The sequence below is a fragment of the Motacilla alba genome, chromosome 13 (genome assembly GCF_015832195.1).
Source record: "Motacilla alba alba isolate MOTALB_02 chromosome 13, Motacilla_alba_V1.0_pri, whole genome shotgun sequence".
Classification (NCBI taxonomy): Eukaryota; Metazoa; Chordata; class Aves; order Passeriformes; family Motacillidae; genus Motacilla; species Motacilla alba.
In genome coordinates, this window is record NC_052028.1 from 4,026,148 (window position 1) to 4,049,815 (window position 23,668).

Below are 23,668 nucleotides of genomic sequence, written 5' to 3' on the forward strand. Positions count from 1 at the left end.
GCTGAAGCCAGCAGAGTATTTTTGAACAGTAAATGCTTCATAATTGCCTCTGGTGGCAAGTTCTCTGGCTGGGGAATCAGGTTGGCTCCTGTAGTTGAATCATATAATATGATTTTCATTCCCTGCTGTAAATTGGCTCTGGACAGCTTTTCATGTCTAACCTGACTCCTATTTTCTGGATCTCACCAGGCAAACCGTGTCTTGCGTTTCACAGAAGTTTATTTTGTCAGGCCAAAAATATGTAGAAAATGTTTTGTTGAGTTCAAAACACAAAACCAATAATGAAATAATAAATATTTTAGATTGATAGTCAGTGAAGAAAATATAAATATATGAAAAACTATAAGAATAAAGGTGTTTTCTGTGCTGAGACAAATTAAGGAAAACAGAAAGCTGCAATTCACAGTTTTAGAAACAAGCAGCAACAGCAGGGAGTTTCTGCTGCAAGATCAAGGCAGATTTATTTCTTACATCTTTACTTTTATTTCTGAGGTTGTGTAACTAATGTCATCTGCAGGCACAAAAAGGTGGGTTTATTTTGATAAATTTCTAGATTTCATACACACGGTAATTTTCATTTCAGCCATATCAATTTTTTTTTCTTCACTGCTTTTTATGATTGGGAGATTTCTTTTAGAAAAAAAAGTTATGTACAGGTTAATTTACTCAGGCAAGCTGTGTAGGATTAAACTTAAAAGGTTTGTCAGTTTGAGATTGTTTTGGTTTTTAGTTTGGTTTAGGATTTTTTGGGTTTGTGTGTGTATGTCTTGTCTCTTTTTCCCAGAGACATCACTTCAGTCCAGTATAAACACAAATTAATAATTACTAATAAAAATAAATGGTATAACCAAAAAGGAATATTTTTTTTTATCTAATACAAATTTCACTGCAAAGCTCCTGTGTTGCCAAGCAAAATAAAGAGATTGCAATATATAATGAGTATATACATTCTTAAAGCTGATTATGATGAGGAAAAGCAATTACAGAAAATAAAATAGAGAGCATAAAATCACAACTTTGACATAAATTATACTAATCAGACTTTTTACTGGATGAAATACTAATTGTCTTTTGGCTAACACATGTTCTGTTTATTTTGCTTAAAAAGACTGTGAAAATAAGAAAGGATTTGAGGAATGTCTATTGTCAAATAACAGAATCTGTTGAGAAAATATTACAGGTGGCAGAATTTCAACTACCAAAAAGCTACTTAATTTTCCTGCTAATTTCTGGTGTTCTGCCTTTTCCTTGTCAGTATTGTAAATGTGCAATAAAACCAGATGTACAGAATTTACACAGCTCCTAACAATAAGTTAGATTAGAGATTAAAAAATAACTTTTTGGTTTTTTCTGTCAGCTTACTTCTATTTTCACTAAAAGAATAGTTTTGTGTTACAATTTGACAAATAAAATGCAAATCAGCTTGAAATTCTCAGATCCCTGAGCTAGTTACAGCATTGTGAGAAAACGTGGGCAGCGATCAGGGCTGGAAGTTTCTTGAAATAATTGGAAGCCAATAGAAGGTGGTCAGGACTGACCTCCTCAAGCAATAATTAAACAGCAATGTGATGTGTTTAGGGGTCAGTCTTTCTGGGACCTCACAGAGCTTCTCAGTGAAGTAAATATTCTGGGTCTGGCTTGTTAGAAATGATCCTACAGGTTTGTATTTATCAGGTTCAACCATTGGTGAATGATTGCTTTCACTGAGGTGCTAGAGAAACTCACAGTCTCCCTTCAGAACAAAAAACCTAGCCTCAAAACAACCCCCCTAAAAAAATTCCAAAAACCTATCAGTGAAAAGTGCTCAGCAGAGGTGTGAGAGGGGCTCAGAGCAGAGGCTGGGCTGGAAGGGAATTCCAGAGCTCTGTGCAGCACCCTGGGGGATGGTCTCTTTGGAGCCTTCTGAACCAAAATCCCTGGGTCTGAGCCGGAGTCCCTGGGTGCCAGGGTGTGGGATCTGTGTCCTGCTGTTCACTACCCCACAGCATCTCAGAAACACCAACACTGAACTCATGTGCTGCTTGAATGAGGTGTGGAATTACCAGCAGGGACCTGGAAACTGCCAAATCTCTCCAGCCTAAGGACTCTGCTTCCTGCATTTGTGTCCACAGCCACAGGCCTGCACAGAGGTGAAATTCTTCCTGCAAAGCCTGATCCTGAGTCCACATGCCCCAGTAAAGTCAGCTGAGATGGGAAGTCACCTGTCTAGCCTAGAATCAGAGCAGGGAAGCATTATTTTGTGTTCTACCCCAAAACAGCTTCTGATTAACCCTGAACACCCTCACAGGTGATGGCTCGGGGGAGCTCAGCTGGGCTTTGTCATCTGGGCACAGCCCAGCAGCATTCCTGCAGGCCTGGGAGGGAGCTCAGGGGGAGCCTGCACCCTCATCCAGGGATAAAGAAAGGAAAGTATATGAATGAGACTGGCAGGGACATTGCAATGAAAGGGGATGAGAAGGGCCAAAATTTCCCACCACGAATGTGGAGTGTCTTTGAGGTTTGGCAGAACAATGCTTCATTCTGGTGTTAATGTGGTTAGAGAGACATTGGTGTTTTGTCAAAAGATGTTTTGTGAAATACCAGTCTGAGGATTTCTCTGGTGTTTCCTGATTGTCTGTGCTATATTTAATGCAAAATTAACATGCTGCAACAGAGGGGATGGATTTCTAATGTGGCTGCCATCACAAATTCAGTGGTTACCAGCTGATACCTGAGCAACTGCTCAGCTACACAGCTGAAACTAAATTCACTGCAGTGTGTCAGAAGATCCAATGTCACTAGCACTGCTTTTAGAATAACACCATGGTGTCAGGGAACATATCAAAGCATCTGTTTTCATTCTGAAAGATGTCTTTTGGTGAGCAGAATTATCTGTGTAACTTCCTAGGTAGATTTATGTTGACAAGTCACTTCACTGCTGATGGGATTTTGTCTCTTGAAGATCTGCCCTCGGGTGAGTTGTTAGGAAGCAGTCCTGTCTAAAACTACAGCAGGAGCTCCAGCCAGACCTGAAAATCAACAGCAAAGGGAATATGAAGGGAAACTCCAGTTGTCACCTTGTATTAATACAGGTGGATGCTTTACTGGCTCTCAGCTCTCCATTTCCTGAGGCAGACTCCAGAAGAGGCATTTATAATGTGTATTATTAATTTTATTTAGAAGTCATTCAAGCGCTGTGATGAAAGGCAGCAGAATAAAAGTCTTGGAGGACCCTAGTTGTTATGGGGTTTTATAGTGTGGTAGAGTCTGGCTGGGTGGAGGGTGAAGGCTTTAACTGTTAAAACAAGCAGTAAGGACAGACATCTGAAATCCTCCATGTCCTGCCATCCCAAAGCACTTTGTTTTTTACCTGGGGACTGAGGGGTGAGAGACACAAAAAGCTGTTCCCTGGGATATCAGGCCATGAGCACTTTCTGAAGCAGCAGGACTGCAGGTTTTGGCCTTGCACTGTGGCTGTTTCAGGTTTTGCTGCTGGATGAGCTGCAGGGCAGGATTCCTCCCTTCTCTCCCAACCAGGGCATCTCCCATCCAGGGCTGTCCTGGGTAAATACTTCAGTGCAGCTACCCAAACCTGCTGTGCATGCTAGGAGTAAAGATTGTATTTCAGATGAAGAGGCAAGAAAGGTGTCAGGGCAGGGATCAGATCCAGCTCATACCTGTAGTAAGAAGACCATGTCTGATGGTGATTTATTTAGTATGATTTATTCACCTTGAATACTGAAAATACACCTGTGGACTTTTCTTCATCAGAGACCAAAATGCATGATAATATATGAGAGCCTGAATTATGAGATAAATGTAGAATAATGGCCCAAGTAGGTTTTCATAATCCAGTTGTTTCAGTCCCTGGATTGATTGTTGTGTTCCCTAGAAATTTCCTCCTTCCTGGTCCAAACTGTTCTCCCCTGGCTGCTGTCACCATGGTGCATGTGAATGCTCCTTCTTTCCCCACCCAGTTCCCTGCAAATCCCTGCTCATAGGGCAGGAGGAAAACAAGGATTTTGCCCTTCCCACCACCCTTCACACAGGCTGTGTGTGTCCTGCCAGGTGCCACAGGTGTGTTTCCCTCTCTCAGAGGTGGCTTTGGCTCGGGGCTCTTTGGTCCTGGCAGCCTGAGCCACGCCAGCCCAGCAGAGCCCAGGGAACAATCTGGCTCATCCTCTCTGTGTCCCAGCAGGGCCTCAGTGCCTGCCCATGCCCAGGGACGTGGGTGACACGGCTCAGGCAGGAGCTCCTGGCACTGTTAATAGAGCGTGGCTGTCTCATTTGTAGGCACTATTCATCTGACAGCTGAGAATTAGCAGTACTGATGCTTCACTCCCTCTCTTTTTCTCCAAGGTAGTGATTTGTCTATGTTATGGGTAGGTAAGCTTGACAAAACATTGCACATTAGCAGCTGAGACAGTGTTTGAAATGGGAAAATTGCTAGCAAACTGCTCCATTAGAGACCCAAATAACAAATTCTTTCTTTCCCTCAATGAAAGGGAGATAGTTAAAGCCCAAATTAATACGTCTGTCTCCCCAACTCTGCAGGGGGAATCACTCTTCAAGACGAATGGCTTCATCACCCCTGAGTGTGAGCTGGCTCTGCTAAGTCCCTGTTAGGCAGAGTTTTTTATCCTTTTGTGTTTTGCCATCCTGGGCGTGAGCAATGCAGGCGCCGCAGGAGGAGGTGATGAAAAGATTTGCACCTCAGTGAACTTTGAGATGGATTAGCATGGGAATTTGAGTGCTTGTTCTTTACCCTGGGATAGTTTTTCATCTTTAACTGCATGGTTTCCCCGGGTTCGTTTTGTTCTGGTTTTTTCTTTGATATGTTTACTTTTTGCTCTCATTGCTGCAAAGTCATTTAGAAAAAAAGTGGGAAGAAGGAGGACTTTATCCTGTCTAGCATCATGTTATTACAAGAAAAAATGGATCTGAATCCAGTGGGCCCTCATACTTTCCAATCTCTGATGATATATTAGAGAAGAGAAAGGAAATTGTTCCTGTCCTTTGATGTTGTTGTCAAAGCCTCTAAAAAAAAGCTGGGAGAGGCAGACAGAGCATTGCTGTGTGTGGGAGGGCAGAGATGTCCTTCAGTCCATCTCAGCACTCAGCTGGCAGCAGGCAACATGGCACGGCCACAGGGGCAAGAGAGGAGCAACAAAAACCTCTGGGAGTTTGAACAGGGGCAAGAGAGGAGCAACAAAAACCTCAGGGAGTTTGAACAGGACCAATTCACTTTATCAGTTTTGTGAATTCTGCTCGGCAAGTCTCTTAAATAGAGCTGAGTATGAAATACCACGGGAGAATCAAGAAAAAATTTATTGAGTTGTAAGAAACCTTTAATGGGAGGGGAGGTAGTTGTTTAAATCATGAAAATTTAGCTTTTTTAGGACTGTGTGTCCTGCACAGATTTCTCAAATGTATTGTAAAATTATTTTATAGTATATTCAGGTAATACCCCCCAAAAAATGAACTCCCAGATGTTGCTTTGCACTAGCATAAATGGTTTTATGGTGTATGACAGCACTCCATGGTATAGGGATACTCCATAAAAACCACAGTTTTCCAAAGGTCATGTTCTAGGTAACCTAGGTATTCTTCTCTGAAATAAACTGTGGCTGTAAAATTTACACTTTCTCACTTTTTGGAGGAAAAAAGGCCAATATTAGGTAAGAATACTACTTTTCACTTTATTTCAAAGATGGCATCTCCAGCAGTTTGCCACTGTATGATTTCTAATTAGGCCTTCATCACCCTGAAATTGCCAGCACCCCTCCTGGCAGAACCTAGAATTTCTTGAGATCTTTAATTGTCTGCTGTACTCAACACATCGTGTATGAGCTGAACAAGGTGAAAGAGTAAAGTATTAATACAAACAAGGTGTTTTCTGTTATTTGACTTGTGAAGCTGCATAGTGTTTTTCAGGCTAGGTCTGCCATTCTATGGCATGCATTTATGTAAAAAGCAAATAGAAGTCAGGTTAGTCCTTCATTCTGTTAAAGCACAGGCTTATTTAATGCAGCACTGGACTTGGTGCTCTGGTTTGTGCCCAGGTTGGAGCCCCCTGCCATCACACCCTGATGAGGGCCCATGGTGCTCCTCTGGTACCATCTGCAAGGTGCACTGAGCTGAACGTGTCGTGAGCATTCTTTAGTCCTTCATTTGCAGAGGGCTTCGTGGAATTAAAAAATGTCAGGTGCTGTGGTGGATATACAGCAGCAGATGACAAGAGCCTTGTCCATCTATTTCTGTACAGGCTGTCTGCTCCAGATTTTGTAGGAAAGGGTGAAGAGTTCATTAGGTAGCTTCAGAAGGCAACTCTCAAATAACTCCTGTTTCTGTCTTCCTCTCTGCTTTTTCTAGAAATTTCCTTTTTTTTTTTTTAATTTTTATTTTTTTATTACTTGGGACCCGTGGCTGGCTAGTCCAATTTTGGATATTTTTTTCACCCTCTCTGGGTAGAAAGCTCTGTGTATATTTCCACCCTTGAGTTACTAAAATTGCCTGGGAATTTTGCTTGTAAAAAGCTCCACGTTTCCCCCATCCCTGCGTTTGGGTTTCCCTGTAAGGACTGCATGCTGCCCTGGTGTGCAGCATGGCTGAGCCCCCAGTTTCCATCCCCAGGGCCAGGAAATCGGGCAGGCATGACCCTCTTTTGTTCCTAGAAGTGCCTGCACAGAAACACTTGGGAGGAGTTAAACACCCGGCTGGCAAGCTGACAAAAAGCCTTTATGGGAAGAGTGTGTGCTGCTAATTCTGGTGACAAACACCCAACAATAGTGGCGTGCTGGAGCTCACAGCAATTTGCATTTCACTGTGGACTTGCCAGAAATGAAATGTGTTATATTTAGACCAACTGGAAGGGAAATCTCAGACACTAATTCAAATCACAAAACAAGGAGTAGAATTAACTCTGACCACAACCTTTAAAAAATAGATGGCTACAGATATAAAAGAGGGCGAGCACATCGGCTGTACAAGCTGACTGTGCAAATATCAAAATATTTGTACTTAAATAGCTTCTTAGAGTATAAATGAGCTGGCAAATTGTCTTATTTTCAAGGGGATGTTTTTCTTTTGCTTATGAAAGCACAGATCACCAGAGGGTTAGAGAGCTTTCACATTTTCTCTCTACTGTTCCCTTGTACTTTGCAAACCTTGATTTACTTCCCCCTTCTCCCATTTCACTTTATTGTCATTCCTGGTTCTAAAGTGTTTTTTTTCCTCCCATCTGCATTGCTGCAACAACTTGAAATGACTGGAGTGCCTCATTTCATCATTCCAATATGTTTTTGTATTTCAATTCTAAGCCATTTTCAACCACAGATTTTTACTACTTAAACTGTTACTTTTTAGGACACTTCAGGGGAAAAAAGACACAACATTTCAATAACAAATAAGAGCAAGGTGAAACCACATTTTGGCCTCGGTCCCAACTCAGTAGCTATTTAGCTACCATGGTCAGTGGAATTTGTTGTTTAAGGATCCATTTTACATTTCTAATGGAGATGAATATTTAAAGTTCATCTGAGGAGAAGCCATTCCTTTTAACAGGAATTCAGGGAACTTGCTGACAAATACTTGAAAGTACTATGGGGAAGGAACAGAAATTTATCTCAGTGGTTGCTGTAGGCAGTGTCTTAAAGCTGCTTACATTTTATGTTAGTGATACATGCATTTATGATACTTCATAAAGAATAATTCTTTCAAGTCAAACACAAGAAATAAAAACAGCAGACTTTTTATGTAGTCTGGACCATATTTTAGAAAAAACTTAAGTATTTGGTAGTTGGAATTGGAAGATGCAGTTCTCTTTTTTTACCCTTATAGCATTAAACGCTCTGCCACCCTCTTAAAAATCTGAATTCATCTTGCAGTGAATCTTTGGTTTCTAGCATGTTCCCAGGTTGTTGCTCCTGAATTGGTCTGATTGTGCTTTTAATCTGTTTACAATGCTGTCACAGCTTAGCCTAGGTGTCCGTGTAAACAGCTACATTCTATTTACAACAGCTAGTCAAGGAAAGCATCTGTATTTTCTATTTTCTACCTTAACTTTAAAATATGCCTGCTATTATTTATTAATTCCATGAACCTTAAAAGTGCATTTTCCTTACCTTGTGATATTTCTTCTAGACCAATTTAGCAATCAGAGAGATTATTTTATTTTTCTAAGTAATTTTCTCAGTATTTTTCCATTTAGTGCACTTCAAAATAAAAAAAAACATGTTTCGTATAAGACCCTGTAAAATTGCTTTATATTTATTTAAAATTGCTGTAATATTTAACGTGATTCCTGTCCTGTAGCTGTGTAGTTAACATGTATATTGCTTTGTTTGTTTTCAGACGTTTGGAACAAAACCTCATCAAAATCATTCCCCCTGGAGCTTTCACCCAGTACAAGAAGCTGAAGAGAATGTAAGTTTTAATAAGAGCAACATGCAAGAGCAATCACGAATCTTCTAGCTTCAAGTTCAGTGTCTTCATTTTAGAAACATATTGGCAATTCTATGTTGAAATCGCTGGGGATTGCACAAATCATCTCTTCAGAGTGTAAGCAGCAATGGAATTCGGTTCAGGATGCCTAACAGTGCATGAAATCCTTAATAATGCTTAATTTCACTTCCTATTATAAACGATGTGATTTAATTAGTTGTTAGTCTGTTCAGACCTCAAACCTGCTTCCCCAGGATAGATTTGAAGTTCCGTTTCTCTTCTCATCCGTTTCTCCTCTGTTTGCAGCACGTCAGGGTGGCTGACCCCAGTCAGAGCAGGAGCCACGTTCTTGCAGAGCAGGGAGGAGTTCTTTGCAGTGCCTTTGATGGGCTGATGTTGAAACGCTTTGACTGTTTACAAGAAAACAAAGAAACCTGCTGCAGCTTGTTTTCTCTGTCACTTAATCACAGTAGATACCCAGATAATTCTTCCTTTTATTGCCCCTTGTGTTGTCTCCCTGGGTTAAAAAAAAAAATCATAATCCTGATGTGTAGCAGTGCTATCATGCAGATAACACGAGGCATTCCCCCAGTCAGGTTTTTCTTTCATTTTTGACTGACATGTGAGAGATGATGTGACAGTTCCACGATGATAGAAATGGTAAAGCAGCTTACCCCTGCTGCCCCACAGAATGGAGATATTGCCGTTGCCACTGGAGCAGTAACTTCCAGAAGTCATTCAGGCTTTGTAGATGAGTGCTAATGCTGCTGAAAAAGTGCCTTTGCAGCTCTCCTCTGATGTGAACAATGCTGGAATTAAGACACTGTCAGCTCATTTCAGAGAAGACACTGGATTATCAGATAGCTTTGGGAAACTGAAGTCAGCTTGCACCATATCATTGATTTAAGGGCAAAATTGCTGTGTTTTCCAGTCCCAGCTTAGCAAGTTCCTAGAGCTGAAGAGCTGTAAATATGGATCTGAATATTTAACAGGTCAAATCATCAATCTTAGATGGTCTCTATTCTTCTGTCTCACTTTCAATATAGCTGTATGTATTTTTAAAGAAGTACTGTATTGGATAGTAAGATGGTAATTTCAGTGAATAATGATGGATCCCTTTGCAGTGACCTAAATTGTAACTTTTTTATTATTAAAATCACTACATAGTTCCTTCTAAGGTATGACCAATTTTAGACTTTTGTGATGTTTTACTCTTTTCATTTTTCATTGATGGGTGTAGTTTTATGGGAGTTGACCAAAAGATATTCTTTAATGCACATAGCTGCTCTATCCAACGTAGCACTTGCTATGTGAAATTATTAATGTTAGAATTTTGCAGCAGAATTCCATTAGCAAGTGGTGCTAACAGCTTTTTGGGGTATAATTGGCATACCCACTGAGAATGAAATAATAAGTTATTGTGCCAGATGATCTGTGCCAAAGCTTAGTTAGCATGACAGGATTTGTGGGAGAACTTGGGACAGGTATTTGGGCTGCAGAATGTCCCATAACAAACCTGATGTTCTGCCATTTGTTTATCCACCTGTCTTCTTGTTAAAGTTTAGTTCCTGCTGGACAGTGAGGCCCTGGATTGATCAATAGTTCTGTTACACATAGTTTTGTTGAGGACATTTGTTTCAGTATTTAAAGAGATTATTGACACCATCTTTTCAAGATTCCTAGTCCTGTTAACACAAAAATATACTTTGGTGAAAAGATTATATCCTCAAACAAAAGAATCATCCATCCTTTTCCTTTAGAGGAAGGATAAGTTCAGTATCACTGAAGTTTTGTTAGTGTTTCTTTGTTTCTGTCACTTTGATTTCAATGAACGGTGCCATAGCAGGAAGAGTATCAATTTAATTAATGGATGCCCTGCTGGGGGTACAAATGCAGAACATTAATATAATTGTTGTTATTGTTACCATAAACTACTATAATAATGTTTTATATCATTCAGAGGATAGTATTAGCATAACCCTGTAAATTGTATTGTATTTTTCTCCTGGTGAAAAAATATGCAAGAATGCTAGTGATAATAGTCCTCATTTGCAACTCTGTACTCTCTGTATCTTGATTCTTTACTGAGTGTTTCCTGCAAGATAATGAAGTTTCCCTTCCTTAGCTAATTGGATAACTGAGATTAATTATTAAATTAGATCCACTTGTCCCACATAATTTTGATATGACTTGATATTATTAGGTCAAGATGATAGCAAAAAATGTATATTAATTCAAGTGTTATACTTGCATATAGCTGCATTTTGCTGTTCAGAATTATGTCTTCAACAATTTCCAGGATGGGAGAGTTATTCTGGTGATTAGGTTTAGTAAAGGAGCTGAAACCTATTTTGTCTTGGACTTAATCAGAATTGCCCACATTCCCTGTCTCTGCTCTTCTCAGGCTTTTAACTAACAAGTTTGTAGAGCAAGAGCAAGAGCCAAGTACATGGAATAACTTTGAAGGTTGTGGTTGCACCTCTCTAGCTCTGGTGCTTGTAGTGGCATTTCATGTTGTCAGACTAATTTTACCACATTTTAGCAGAAAACACATTGAGATTTCACAGGCTTGCTAGTAGCTCTGTGGAGTTGTGACATTTTTAAGCAGCTTCTACAAACGAAACCGTATATGACATGGATTTTGCTGAGTACTCCTGTCAAATGAGAACAGTCCATTTGATATGTTGGAGATAATCAAGTAATCTGTTTTTAATAATGTTAGTCAACAAGAGAGTACTCAACCAATGCTATTAATAGTTATGCATTTGGCTGCATCTAAAAATCTGTTTTGTTTCAAAACCTTTTACAGTGAAGACATTTAAGCCATACAGTCATGTGTTACTCAGCAACTTGCAGGCTATCCTTGCTCCCCTGGTGCAAAGTCAAAACCAATTTATGTCCCCAGTGGTGACTGAGCACAGCCACCCTCCAAGGTGTGTGCAACAACCTTTTCAGAGATTTCTGTCGTGCTGTCAGAGGTGCAGGGAGGGAGTGTGAGCTGGCTGATATCATCCCTGCCTGAGTGCAATCCTGATAATTTTATTGCATTTCCAGTTGAAGAGGCACACTTTCCCTGAGTGATTCTGAGATACCCTAAACTAAGAAAATGAGCCTCATGTCATCTAAATTGTCCTAGTTGTGCAGCTTAGAAAAGCCTCTCCCTGTCTTGATGTAAATGAAAGACAGAATAGGGCAATCTCACCACAGCAGGCCAAACACAGGGAGCAAAAATACCAGGACAAAATTGAACCCCTTTCTCTCAGTCGAGTCAGAAGGAGAGGGAACCTCCTTATCTGACAGCAGTGGAGCTTGGGCTCTAATGGAAAGGAAATAATGTGTCTAATTGTCTTCTAATGCTGATTGTAGTGCATCTGCATGAAGTGAGAGCGCCGAGCCCAGCGTGGCGTTTCTGCGCGCTCAGGCACCATCAGTTACACACTCGTTAGGGTCCAGCCAAGGGGAGACAGGAAGGGGGGAAATGCTGGGATGCAGCAGTTCACTAAAACACTGCTGAAATACTTCAATCACAAACTAGATCCCCATTTCACATGCTTCTTGTTGTTGCTCAGCAAACTCTCCTTTTCCCGTGATTTTGGCAGATTTAAATTACTCAATATTTAACATTCCTCAATAAATAGACAGGACTGATCCACTTCATACTTCTGCTTACTAGATAAAAAGCAGCAGTCAGTCTAAAGAAGTTTCACAAAAACCTGTATAAAAATAAAAACAAATGTTCCTACTTTCAAGGTGACAAGTTTGGCTGCTGTAAGTTGAGCTGCAAAACCAAAAATTTCCATGAATCCTGTCCTGCTAGGCAGGATGTTGTAGCAGAAAACATCAGTAGATTGCAAAACAATTCTTTATGAGCTTTAAAAAAGAATCAAACCTTAGAAAAGTTACCAAAAAACCAAACAAAAAAAATCCCACTTGACATGGCTAGATTTGAAAAGAGTTTGAGGATCTCATTAAAATTTTAACCAACATAATTTGAAGCTCAAAATATGTAGAGAATGGAAAACCTCTTTACTTTCTGATTCGTAAGTTCTCATTCAAATGATGTTTTATTTAGAGTCTGCTTGGATCCACAGCATGTGCCCCAGTGGAAATACCAGTGAAGATGAACACGAAATACTGCATTGCTACAGCTATCAGTGAAGAGATTTGGTACTCCTGACACAAGCTGATATCAGCTATCAGGGAGTGCAGTGAGGTGGCTGAAGGTTGTGTCCCAGCTGAGCACCTGGTTGAGCTGATGGACAGAAAGTCTGGGTGACAGTGACAGTCACGATGAGGCACCCAGCTCTGAGCACCTGGGTGCCAAGTGTAGTAAATTGGGATCCTTGTGTAAAGTTCCTGTGGCACAGTCTGTATTTATCTTCTTGTTCTTGGCTGGTTATGATTCAAATTGAAGAGTATTTTCCAAACCAGGAGCACATTTTACTTTAAAGATCCAGCAGGCAATACTGAGTCAGTCCCACTCACAGCACAGCCAAAGGGTGGAATCTGGCTGGGCTCCCTGGCAGGGTCTGCAGTGGGCTGGGGTCCCCCCAGTGCTGCTGCCTTCAGAGCTCCACAATTCCCATTCAGTTGCTTGAAGGCTTCCCCCAGTGTCTGAACTCCACCAGATCAATGCTGAGTGGATTTTGTGCTGCTTGTGTTTCCCAGGCCATTAAAGCCCAGACCTCAGAGGAGCAGCTGAGCTCCCTGCTTTGGGGTCAGGGGCTGGGCACTCTGCATGACCCATTCTGCTGGTACCAAGCTGGCCTTCCACGGCTGCATGGCAATCTTCAGACCTCCTTTGTGCCTTGTCACAGGCTGCTCCTCGTGCTTGAGGAGGGTTGCAGTGCCATCTCCAGTATTAATGGCTTTGGGATGGTTTCATCAACATCACTGTTGTTCTTTGTAAAAACCTTTTTTTTTAACATCCATAAAATCAAAGCCCTTATTAAGAAGGGTGCTCCCTGTTGAGGCTGTGGCCTGTCATACTGGCTGATGTTTTCTCATCCTTCCTGGAATTTGCCTGTCTCTGCCCTTACATAGTTCATCATTTCTCCGAGATAATATGATCATTTACTTCTGGTTTTATATCAAGTGTCTTCTTTCAATACAGCTAAAATATTTTCATTAGATTCCTGTTAACTAACATTCTTTTTTACCCTTCTTTCTTTTCACAGAGACATCAGCAAGAATCAAATAACTGACATTGCACCTGATGCATTCAAAGGCTTGAAATCTCTCATTTCATTGTAAGTAGAAAATAGAACTGAATGGGCATTTGGGGAGAGCTTGCATGTAAGAGGAATAAAAATGATAATGTGCTGTCTGGGGGAACATATGTTTCTGTGTGCAACTGCCAGCTTGTGTGAAGCATCTGATCTCTTGTAAATGAAAAATTTTGTAAATGAAAAATGAAGTTCAGAAAGGAGGACTGTCTACAAGTCTCTCATAAGGCTGCTGACTTCTGCACTTCTTCAAATCAGTGCATTATTCAATCTTCTGTACCCGTGCACCTGCAGGCTGCTCTGTGCACCCACCCTCCTCATGGCACACCAAAACCTCACCTTTGGCATGACTGGTGCTGTTAATCAGGGAAGAGTTGGGGAAATATTTCCATACTGGATTTTTTTTCCTATAGTAAAGAAATTACACTCTCTTTGGAGTTTTCTGGCTTTGTGTTGTGGGGTTATTTTGATTGGTTTTTGGGGTTTTTTTTTTGTGGTGGTGTGTTTTGGTTTGTCTTTTTTTCTTCAAACTAGTTAGGGAAAGACCTAATCATAAGAAAATGTTGATATGCCTTAGCTGTAATTACTGCTTTATTAAGCTGGAAGGGGACTAAAATATTATTTCATACAGAAGATAAAAGGAAGGTCGGATCTCTTGACAGCCATTTGTTTCTCTCAATAGAGCACAGAAAACTGATTTAGCACCAAGTTGAATCTACATGCAGCTGTATTTCAGCCTAGGTACCCACAGCACTATTAAAACTGTTGAGCTTTTAATGGGTAAAAAGACCAATACAAGGTCAGAAGCTGCATCTTGAGAATAAACTAGAAGAGAAAGCCCCATGCTGAGACAAGAGGGAAGCACAACTAGAATGATATTTACCTGTGTTAATTTTAAAAACAGTATGGAAACAGTTATCTCATTATTATTTATATAACCAAGCTTGGTTCTTAAAAACTGTAGTTTGTTTCTACAAGCTGACATAAATTTATTTTCTGAATGCTGGATAATTCTGAGAAACTGAACAAATTTTTGGCTAGAAGAATATCAGAAAGTTATTAAGTACTAAACTTCCATGTTGCAATAAACCTCTGAGCCAGAATGCAGAAGGATTGGCCCTTTTCTGTGCCCTGAATCCAGCTGGGAGAATGCCAGAAATATATATTAAGTGTTGCTGGTGTTTGTTAAATAGTTCAGGCAGTGTTACTCAACATGCTGTGGAAATGGTCAAATCCCTCACTGCTGTCTGGAAACAATTCAGCAAGAGAGTGACATTTACTGAAGGCTACAGTTTTGGCTTAGTATGAAACTACTGCTGATGCTGCAGTGCTGCAGCTTCCTGGTCCTGGCAAACCTCCTGGCTGGGAGTGAGCTGGATGGGCAGGACATTTCCACTGGGCTTGACTTCCCAAGGCAGAATTTATTCAGCTTTAGCACAGTTAATTCAGATACCCCCAGGTGGCCTCAGAGTGTGGGACAAAACACATCAGAGTGGGCAGGGAGGAAATGAGAATATAAACTGGGCAGGAGTTTATGGTGTTTTGACTTGCAGACAGAAGCAAGTGACATGACTGTGTATTCTCTGCCCAGTCATTCGGGGCAATATTTTAAGTAAATGATGTTTGAATATGTTCATATCCAAGTGGGTAAAACAGTGCTTTAGTAAATGCCAGTAGGTTATGGCAGGGAGATGACATGCAGCACAGCAAAGGCTGCAGCGAGGGAACTGCCTCCAAGTCTTCTCTTTGTTTGCCTCAGTTTCCCTCCACCACAGACACACAAAGCTGTAAAACACAATTTCTCCTCTCCTTGGCAGCCTTGTTTCTAGGACAGTGTCAACTCCAGTCTTGAAGTTGTCAGCCTCCTCCTCTAGGGTCAGTTATCAGCTGTGTTTTCACTTTCTTTTGAAAGTTTTGCCAGTGCTGTTCATTGCAGGTAGGTCTTAAAAATGTTTTCCCTATAGTTGCCAAGACATGTTGAGGGTCATTCATGACCTGCTACCCAGACCTGGCAGGTTCCTGCCTGTAGTTCTTTCAGTTTCTGAGCCCTAGATACTTTATGGAGCAAGATGATACGCTGGTCAGGAGAATCTGGGTTTCTCTGAAGAAAGCTTCCCCAGGTTTCTACCCCTCCGAAGCAGAGTATCTTCTTGTCTGAACTTTGCCACAGCCACCAGCCCAGCTCAGGCAGGCACAGAAAGACAAGTGCAGGAGAAGAGGACTCCTTGGAGGTGCCAGCCCTTGACACACTGCCAGTGACACTGCCAAAGGGGAAAGAACAAGGAGGCAGGAATGAAGTGAGACAGGGGCCCACCAGTGTTTTCCCTCTTAGCAGCTCAGATTTTGGGTGCCCAAGGCCCCAGTAACTTCACTCAGCTGTGTGCCCTGAAGGAGCACTGCTGTGCATACAAGGAACAACTCTTTCTGTTCCTGCACCTCACTCAGGTGGCATTGGTGCAAAATTTTAATGAGACATCATCGAGGTTTACTCTCTGCACTGAACAGCTGGACCTTGCAGCTAGCTGAGTTCAAATCAGAAGAAAGGAGGGGAAAGTATTAATGCATAAACGAGAGTAAGCAACTTGGTTTCCATTAAAAATTGAGTGTTGCTGTTCAACCTAACATCCTTGTGCTTTTTTGTCTGTTTTTATTCACATTTTGTGCTCCTCCCTCTGCTCCCTGCTTGCATGCAATCACAGTGCTCCCTATGGGTCTGGGGAGCCAGAGTGCTCCTCTGGAAGGCAGCCAATGTTGTTAGTCTGCTGCCTAATGCGGGCCTGGAGTTAGTGGGTTCTGCTCTGCTTTCTCCTGAAGTCAGCTTGGCTTGGTGTTTCCAGGCAGAAATGCTTCTCAGAGCACTCTGCCTGTTGTACCTGTGTTGAGATGGTAAAAAAAAAAAGTGTATTGCAGTTTTCAAAACATGGGAATGTTTATAACAGAAGCTGTTTCCTCTAAAACTTAAATCTTTTAAAAGTGCTAAGTGATCCATGTGCTAGCAGGTCATAAGTTTTTATTGTAAATCTATATATTTTCTCTAATAAGAAATTCACCTATGGGAGTCAAACAGGACACAAAATGATTATACTTGAAAGCAACCATTTCTACCTTGGGTTTTCTCTGCATTTAGCAAAAAAGGCAAGTTTTTTTTTCCTGTAGGGTACTCAAGACTTCTCCATTCCCCACATGCAGGAAGAAATAAGTCATTTTCTCTTTGCCCATTTTTCAATAGGATTTTGTTCCCCATTCATATTACTCTTTGGATCAATAAATTTCTACTTAGAAACATTTGGAGATGCACATAACTTCTTTTTTTTCCTGGTTGTTACAAAATAACGTGCTGGAATCATTATGCTTAAAGAACTTTACCCTTCTTTTTCCTGGACTTTCCTGGCTTTTCCTTTTCTTCTTGTTGTGCTGGAAGAATTCGTCTTGCCATGAAATACTTCCTTCATATGAGAGCAAACAGTACCCTTGCATTGAGCAGTGTGGCAGAATTGGTTGGCTGCAAAGCAAAGTATTACCTGAATTTGAAGGAAAAGTTTGAGAAACATTGTTTGCAGTACCTGGTGTTTGTGTTCCATGGTTAGCAGGGTCTCTGCAGGAGCTGGAGTGGTTAATATCAGCCCAGAGCATGGGGGACAATAGCAACAGCTTCATGTTTCAAGATTGCTGCACACACTTTCTAAAGTAAATTAATTTTCCCATTTTGTCAACTCAGAATCTGTCTGGTATCAGTGAGAGAATTGCATCAGCATTTGGTTATTGTTAAAAGTATCAAAGATAAATGTGATTCCTGGGGTCAGTAAATGTCCCACAAATGTAGGTTTGGAAGGCCATATCCAGACTGTCTGGGGACATTTTATGAGATATGACAAAACAGTCTAAGCCTTCAGGGTGTTAAACTGCATGAATAAGTTTCAGACCACTGCAGACGGAGAATTCCTTTGGTTTTGTTCAAATACTGAATTAAGCTGGTGAACACTTTAAAAGCTTAGATCAGCCTGGGCACAAAGACAAGAGACAGCTTAGGTTTTGACATAGCAGTCCCATTTAGACCATCATCTCCTGGGTGATGATGTATGGGGTGTCATTCATGGTGATTTGAAATCTGCAATAAAACACTGTCTATTGCAATAGCTGACAAACTTATTTTAAGGTAACAAATTGCTTTCTGTGATTTATTTATCTTAGCTTGTTCTGAAGAAATATGAAATAGTGCAGGGAAAAAAAATTACAAGTCTAAGTTTCTTTTAGATATTAGAAATTTATTGCTGTTTTTATCCCTATCAATTTGTCCTCTTCTGAAAACCTGAATTCATGTTGAGCCTGTGCCATTGTACATAGCTTGGGAAATATAATTCTTCCTAGCAAGAATTGTTTTCACAGTCTGAAGGAAAGTTAAAAGCATTCTGAGGACTGAAAAAGGCATTGCATAAAGTCACAATTTGACACTTCAGTAAGAATGTTTCAGCCCAGCCAAAATAAAGGAACACTTAGCTGGAAACCATATGGTCTAAAGTAAGGGATTCTGTGCTAGGCTTTCATACCTCAAAAAACTCTGTGTCACCTTCAAGGGAAAATCTCTGTATTCTGTGATCTGACTTAATGAAGCAGCTAAATTGCAGCTACATTTGCAAGTAAGGAAGCTGAGGAGCAGAGACATAAAATAAAGAACACAGCAATTATTGTTTCACACCCTTCGAAGGTAGTGTGATAAACTTCAGTGCGTCTGAAAGGCCACGTATTGGTAAAGTCAGTGCAAGTTCCCTCTTTTTAAAATGGTGCAAGAGGTCAGAATAGATAGAGACTGTGAAGAATCAGTGTAAATTTCATGTTTTAAGACCCTTCTGCTGAAGGTTTGGTCCACCATTGATTATATTCTCACCCAACATATGTGTGGCTATGTGTGGCTCCTGTGCTTTCTTTGTGTGTGGTGTGTCCCAGAAGTGCAGATCAATCTATGCAGTGACTGTTTTCACTGTTTAATCTTTATTTTAGAATATCATGGGTTAAACAGCAAAACTTGAAGCTTAGTAGTCACAATTAATTATTTAATTGGAAATTTAATATCTAATATGTCTTGGGATAGATACATCGTTAGGGGACTATTAAAATATCGTGCCAGAATCTGCCTAAAGAAACACAATGCCTCATTTGTGACTGTTTTATATTTGTATAACTTCTTGTTGCAGATCCATAATGACTCTTTAGGGTGCTGCCCCCAGGGATTTCCAAAGCTTTCAGTGCTGCCAGGGGTTTGTGCTTTATGTGCTGTGGTATTTGTCAGACCTGTGGCTGACTTATGCTCCTAAAGATGGGGAGCCAGTGAAGAATCAGGAGCCCACACAAAAAAAAAAACCTTAATAATATTTTTGGTGTTCTAATAAATGCTCTAATTCACTGATTCACTGTCTATTGGCAGCAATTACTGAGGCACTTTTATTTTTATTATATGTTAACTTTGTTAGTGTGTTCTTAATTTAAAAAAAAATTTGTGTCTAAAATTTCAGGCGCTTTGGGATAGACAAAGGGTTGTGTTCCTGTGCCAAGCTTGCACATTAGCCAGGACACCTGCATGTCCTGCAGCACGTGTGGGGGAAGCAAGTGAACACCAGTTTTAGAACATGTAATGCCAAAGGGCAAATCTCCTAAAATTCACCTCTGCTGGTAAAAGCCCTGGAGATTTAAATGAAGCTCTTGAATTGAATTGGTCTCCTATATGGCTTTTTAAAGTTGGTGTTTGTTCGGTTGTTTTTTAATTTTGTTTGGTTGTTTGTTTTTTGTTTAGTTGGGTGGGTTTTTGTTGGTTTTGGTTTTTGAGGATTTTCTTGGTTTTTTGACTTTTTGGTTTTTAGTTGGTTGGTTGGTTTTTTGTTTAGTTTTCTTTTGTGGGGTTTTTGGGGCATTTGTTTTATGGGTTTTTTTGTTGTTGTTGGTTTGTTGATTTTTTTTGGTTTCATTTGTTTAGTGGGGTTTTTTGGGAGTGTTTGGGTGTTTTTTTTTTTGTTTTGGTTTGTTTGTTTTTGGGGTTTTTTTGTGGTTGGTTAGGGGTTTTTTTAGGTGGTTTTTTTTGGGTTGTTTGGGGGTTTGTTTGTTTGTTTGTTTGGGTTTGGTCATTTTTGTCAGGGTTTTTCTTTGGTTCCCTTTCCCCCCAGAGCTGCTGCAGTGGAGCCCTGGGCTGCAGAGCAGGGAGGTGGGCAGTGTGGCAGGAGCAGAGGAGGCTCCCTGGGGCTGCAGGGCTCCCAGCCTGGCTGGCCCCATCAGCCCAGGGCAGCAGCAGCAGCAGCTGGCTGAGAGCAGGAGCAGCCCAGGCCATGCTCCTCGGTGGGATGTGCTCTCCTGGCTGACACAGATGGGAACTCTGAGCAAAGCAGGTTTTCTGTGCTTCTCCCCGCAGCAAAGGGCAATGAGAGCTGCCTGAGGAGCTGCAGGGCAGGGCAGAGCTCCCTGCCTGTGCTGCCCCGGGTGCCTGCAGCCCAGGCATGGCAGGCAGACATGGCATCAGCTCGTTTGGCTCTGTGCAGTGCTGAACATGAATATGAATTAGAGACAAGTGCCTGAGCTCTCATACTGACTTTTGTTTAGCTGCTAATCTGTTTGAATGCTAATGTACCACATGCACATAAGCCAAATTAGTTTGCAAAATGCTTATTTTCCTTTTCATGGCTTCTAAAAATCAGAGTTTTGCTTTATTTTATAAGTTACTTTGATCTATTTTCTTCAAAATAATAAAGAAGATGTACAAACACATCCAAGGTTTGAAGCCCAGTAGCACACTGCACTATAACCTTTTGACTCTCAAATTTTAAAAAAAAATTCTCTGGGGGTCTTATTTTGATATTTGCACTCAGTAGTGCCATAGGACATGAGTGATGATATTTCTTTAAGGTTTTGTTTTACCTCTACAGCCAGGATAACCCTTAGGCTGGAGTGGGGATGTTTTTTACTTTCCATGGGCATTTTGTAAAACTTAGCTTCTCAATTCCTCTTTGCAGTTGCACTATGCATTATTGATGAGCATAATGGTGATCCTGCTCCTTCACAAAACTAAGGAAGATGTTTTTCTGACATCCCACAGTTTGCAGTCTAAACTCAGTGTACAGATGACACACTAAAGCTAAAGGAAGCTAAAGAAAGGCTTTTCAAAAAGACTGGGGGGTGAAGGGGAAGCATACTGGGTTCTGTGGGCATCGATGTTTTAACCTTTTACAAATATTTTATTTGCAGAGGTTTTGCTTCTGCTTCCTCATACAGGTGCACACATCTTTGTGCAGAAAGAAATCTGTGAGTCACCCTTTCACATGTTGGTTTAGAGCCCAGTGAATTCCAGGGACTTGAATGTTCGGTCTAAATGATCCTGTTAAACCTTTCCAAGTCCAGCCACCATTTCTGTCCAGCTTTGGACAGATTATAAAAATCTTCATGTATTGCATTACCTTTTGTCGAAATAGAAAATTGTTTGTGTCTTCTGAAGCTAAAGTTGAGAAACAGTCAGAAGAATTTGGAAGCATTCATTGCTCACAAGAAACACAAATGGGAGCAGCACATTACAAACACCCCCGACTCTGTACTAGATAGAGAAATTGTTACATTTATTTAGAGAAAACAGAATGCTGGATGACCCTGAGTTTCTTGAGTAGCACTTCAGTTCCTGCTAAACTGCAAAAGTAATGAAAAATTAGGTTTCAGTTTAGGTTTTGGTATTTAAATGGTGTTACTGTGTTTAAGCTCAGAAATGAGCTGCTCTGGGAAGGCTCCCACAGGGGTGATGGACTCCCAGTGACTGATGAAGAGTAAACTGAAGTGGTGATGCTCTGGGAAGGCCAGGGGGTATTGGAAATGGTCTGCCGTGCTAAGAGTTTGGTTTTCAGCATGTTCAACTCTTCTTAATATTTCAAACGTCGTCAGGCAGGGTAAGCCAGGATTTCAGCCAACATCCAAGCCTCACATGGTCTTTTGATTCATTGCCAGCCTATTGTTCCACATTAAAAAGTGAGGGAATCAACAAATTTAGTGACACATAAGCAGCAGAGTTTTGGCATTTGCTGGTTCATAACCATTTGCCATGCCCTTTGTAGAGCATAAAAATTACATAATCTCTGTTTTTTTCCCAGGTTTGAAATGTTTAGGTAAGGCAAAATGTTGTCAGAGGGAACCTCATCATCTTCCCTTTTACCAGGACTCACAAAAGCTCCTCAGCCACTCTGGTTTTTACAAATGATACCAACCTGCAGAAATGACACGAGCTAATACTTCAGCCATGACTGAATTTCTGGTGTTCCTGTCATACAGGATTTTGCTCTGATCACTGGGTAACACATCTCAGCATAATGGTGGTTCTGTCTCTCTTCCCCCTTCATTCAGCTTCTAAGGATAATATATGTGCATTTCTCCATCAAAAAAAATGAAATATTTTTAATGTTAAAACTGAATCATGGATATTAGGTCATATATTTATGGCTGATTAAATGTACACAGTGGCTCTCATTTTTGTTACTAAAGATTTACTGATTTTTATAACTAAGCTATACCTAAATTATTTTTGAGTTCCTGAAATATATGTCTATTTCCAGTTCAGGATAAATTTCTTTATATTAGTTCATTGAAATGGTAACAGCAGCTGGTGAAGCCATAATATTTTATCCAATGATGCCTGTGTCACATTTCATGCCAATTACTGTATCTTAAGAGACTCAGTTATATGAAATTTTATCGACAACCAGCCTGTGCTCTCTGGCTTTTAAATTCAGTATTACTGAGCAGAATTCTAGGGTTTTGCATCAGACAATGTGCCTTTCAGTGGCTAAAATATTTCTAAAGAGGATGGAAAAAAAAATCCTTTAACAGAATGAAAAATATTTCAGATACAGTTTTTGGATGATGTCCAGTTTCTACATTAAAAATGCCTTCCAACACCAGACGAAGCCTGAATCATAACGACTCATTTAATGCCATGTGCTCTCTGAAAAGAAAATGAGATCAGTGGTTAAATGAAATGCCCACAGATCCTGGGCATGGTGCACCATGATCAATAAAGATGATAATGCAGAGATGTGGGAGGACACTAAACTGGGCTGTTATTCAAGATTTATTTTGTCTTCCTGAATCTTTCAGAGTGCTCTATGGAAACAAGATCACGGAGATTCCCCAGGGCCTTTTTGATGATCTTGTGTCTCTGCAGCTGCTGTGAGTATGATCCCTTCCTCTTCTTTATTTTACTGACTAGCTAGATTTACTGTTCTTTCAGCTTCTGACATTAATAGAACCACCTTTTCCACTGAGAACTCACTGGGATGTGCTAGTCTGTTGTTTCTGTGTCAGGCAAGAGGGAGGCAAGGGCTGAAAAAACTAAAAAAGGAAGGTGTCAACAGTTTTATAGCACAGTGTGTATAATGGATAATAGGCACAGAGGATTTAAATGTGGGGAGGAAATGAGAGACTCGGTCCAAGAAAGGAAATTTGGTCACCGGCTGATGCGTGGGTGGGGATGCCATCTGATTGTTTTTACACATTTAGCACTTGTGGTTCAGTGTCTGCATCCTTGAGGGCTTCTGTGCTGCAAGAACCTGCTGGGGCAAGTGAAAGGGCAACGGGAGAGCACTGATTGCTGCAACTCGTGCTCAGTTCCACATTCTTATGATGTCAGATGGGGCTTAGTTGCAAGAGAAGTGATTTTACAATAGATTGTTATTGAAAGTATTTTATGCCATGTGTGATTTAACTTGCAGTCATGATCAGGGTAAAATATATAGAGAGATATTCATTATGTATTAATGGAGCAGAAAACATTTCCCAAGCTAAATGTGAAACTGCAAATTTCACTCACTCTTGTCTCCATGATCACATTGGGAACCAGTAACTCCTTCAAAGGGAAGGAGTTCAGCCAGTCAGTAGAGGGAGCAGCAGGGAAGTGAGTTCAGTGTGTATTCCTAATATTGTGATTACCATCATGGATGATACACTCCAAAAATAAAGGTGATGTATCAAAAGTGAGTCAATTCTGGTTTATGTCACATGCAGTC

General features: G+C 40.7%; 1 protein-coding gene across 3 annotated transcripts in view; it reads left to right on the top strand.

The window, feature by feature from the left end:
* The window catches only part of SLIT3 (slit guidance ligand 3), a 475,720-nt gene that overhangs the window by 310,610 nt on the left and 141,442 nt on the right, over nucleotides 1-23,668 (top strand). For all 3 annotated transcript variants that reach the window (XM_038150223.1, XM_038150221.1, XM_038150222.1), the window contains 3 exons: nucleotides 8,332-8,403; nucleotides 13,599-13,670; nucleotides 22,761-22,832. In XM_038150223.1, coding sequence (XP_038006151.1) covers nucleotides 8,332-8,403; nucleotides 13,599-13,670; nucleotides 22,761-22,832 — 216 coding nt within the window. The remainder of the gene's footprint in view (nucleotides 1-8,331; nucleotides 8,404-13,598; nucleotides 13,671-22,760; nucleotides 22,833-23,668) is intronic.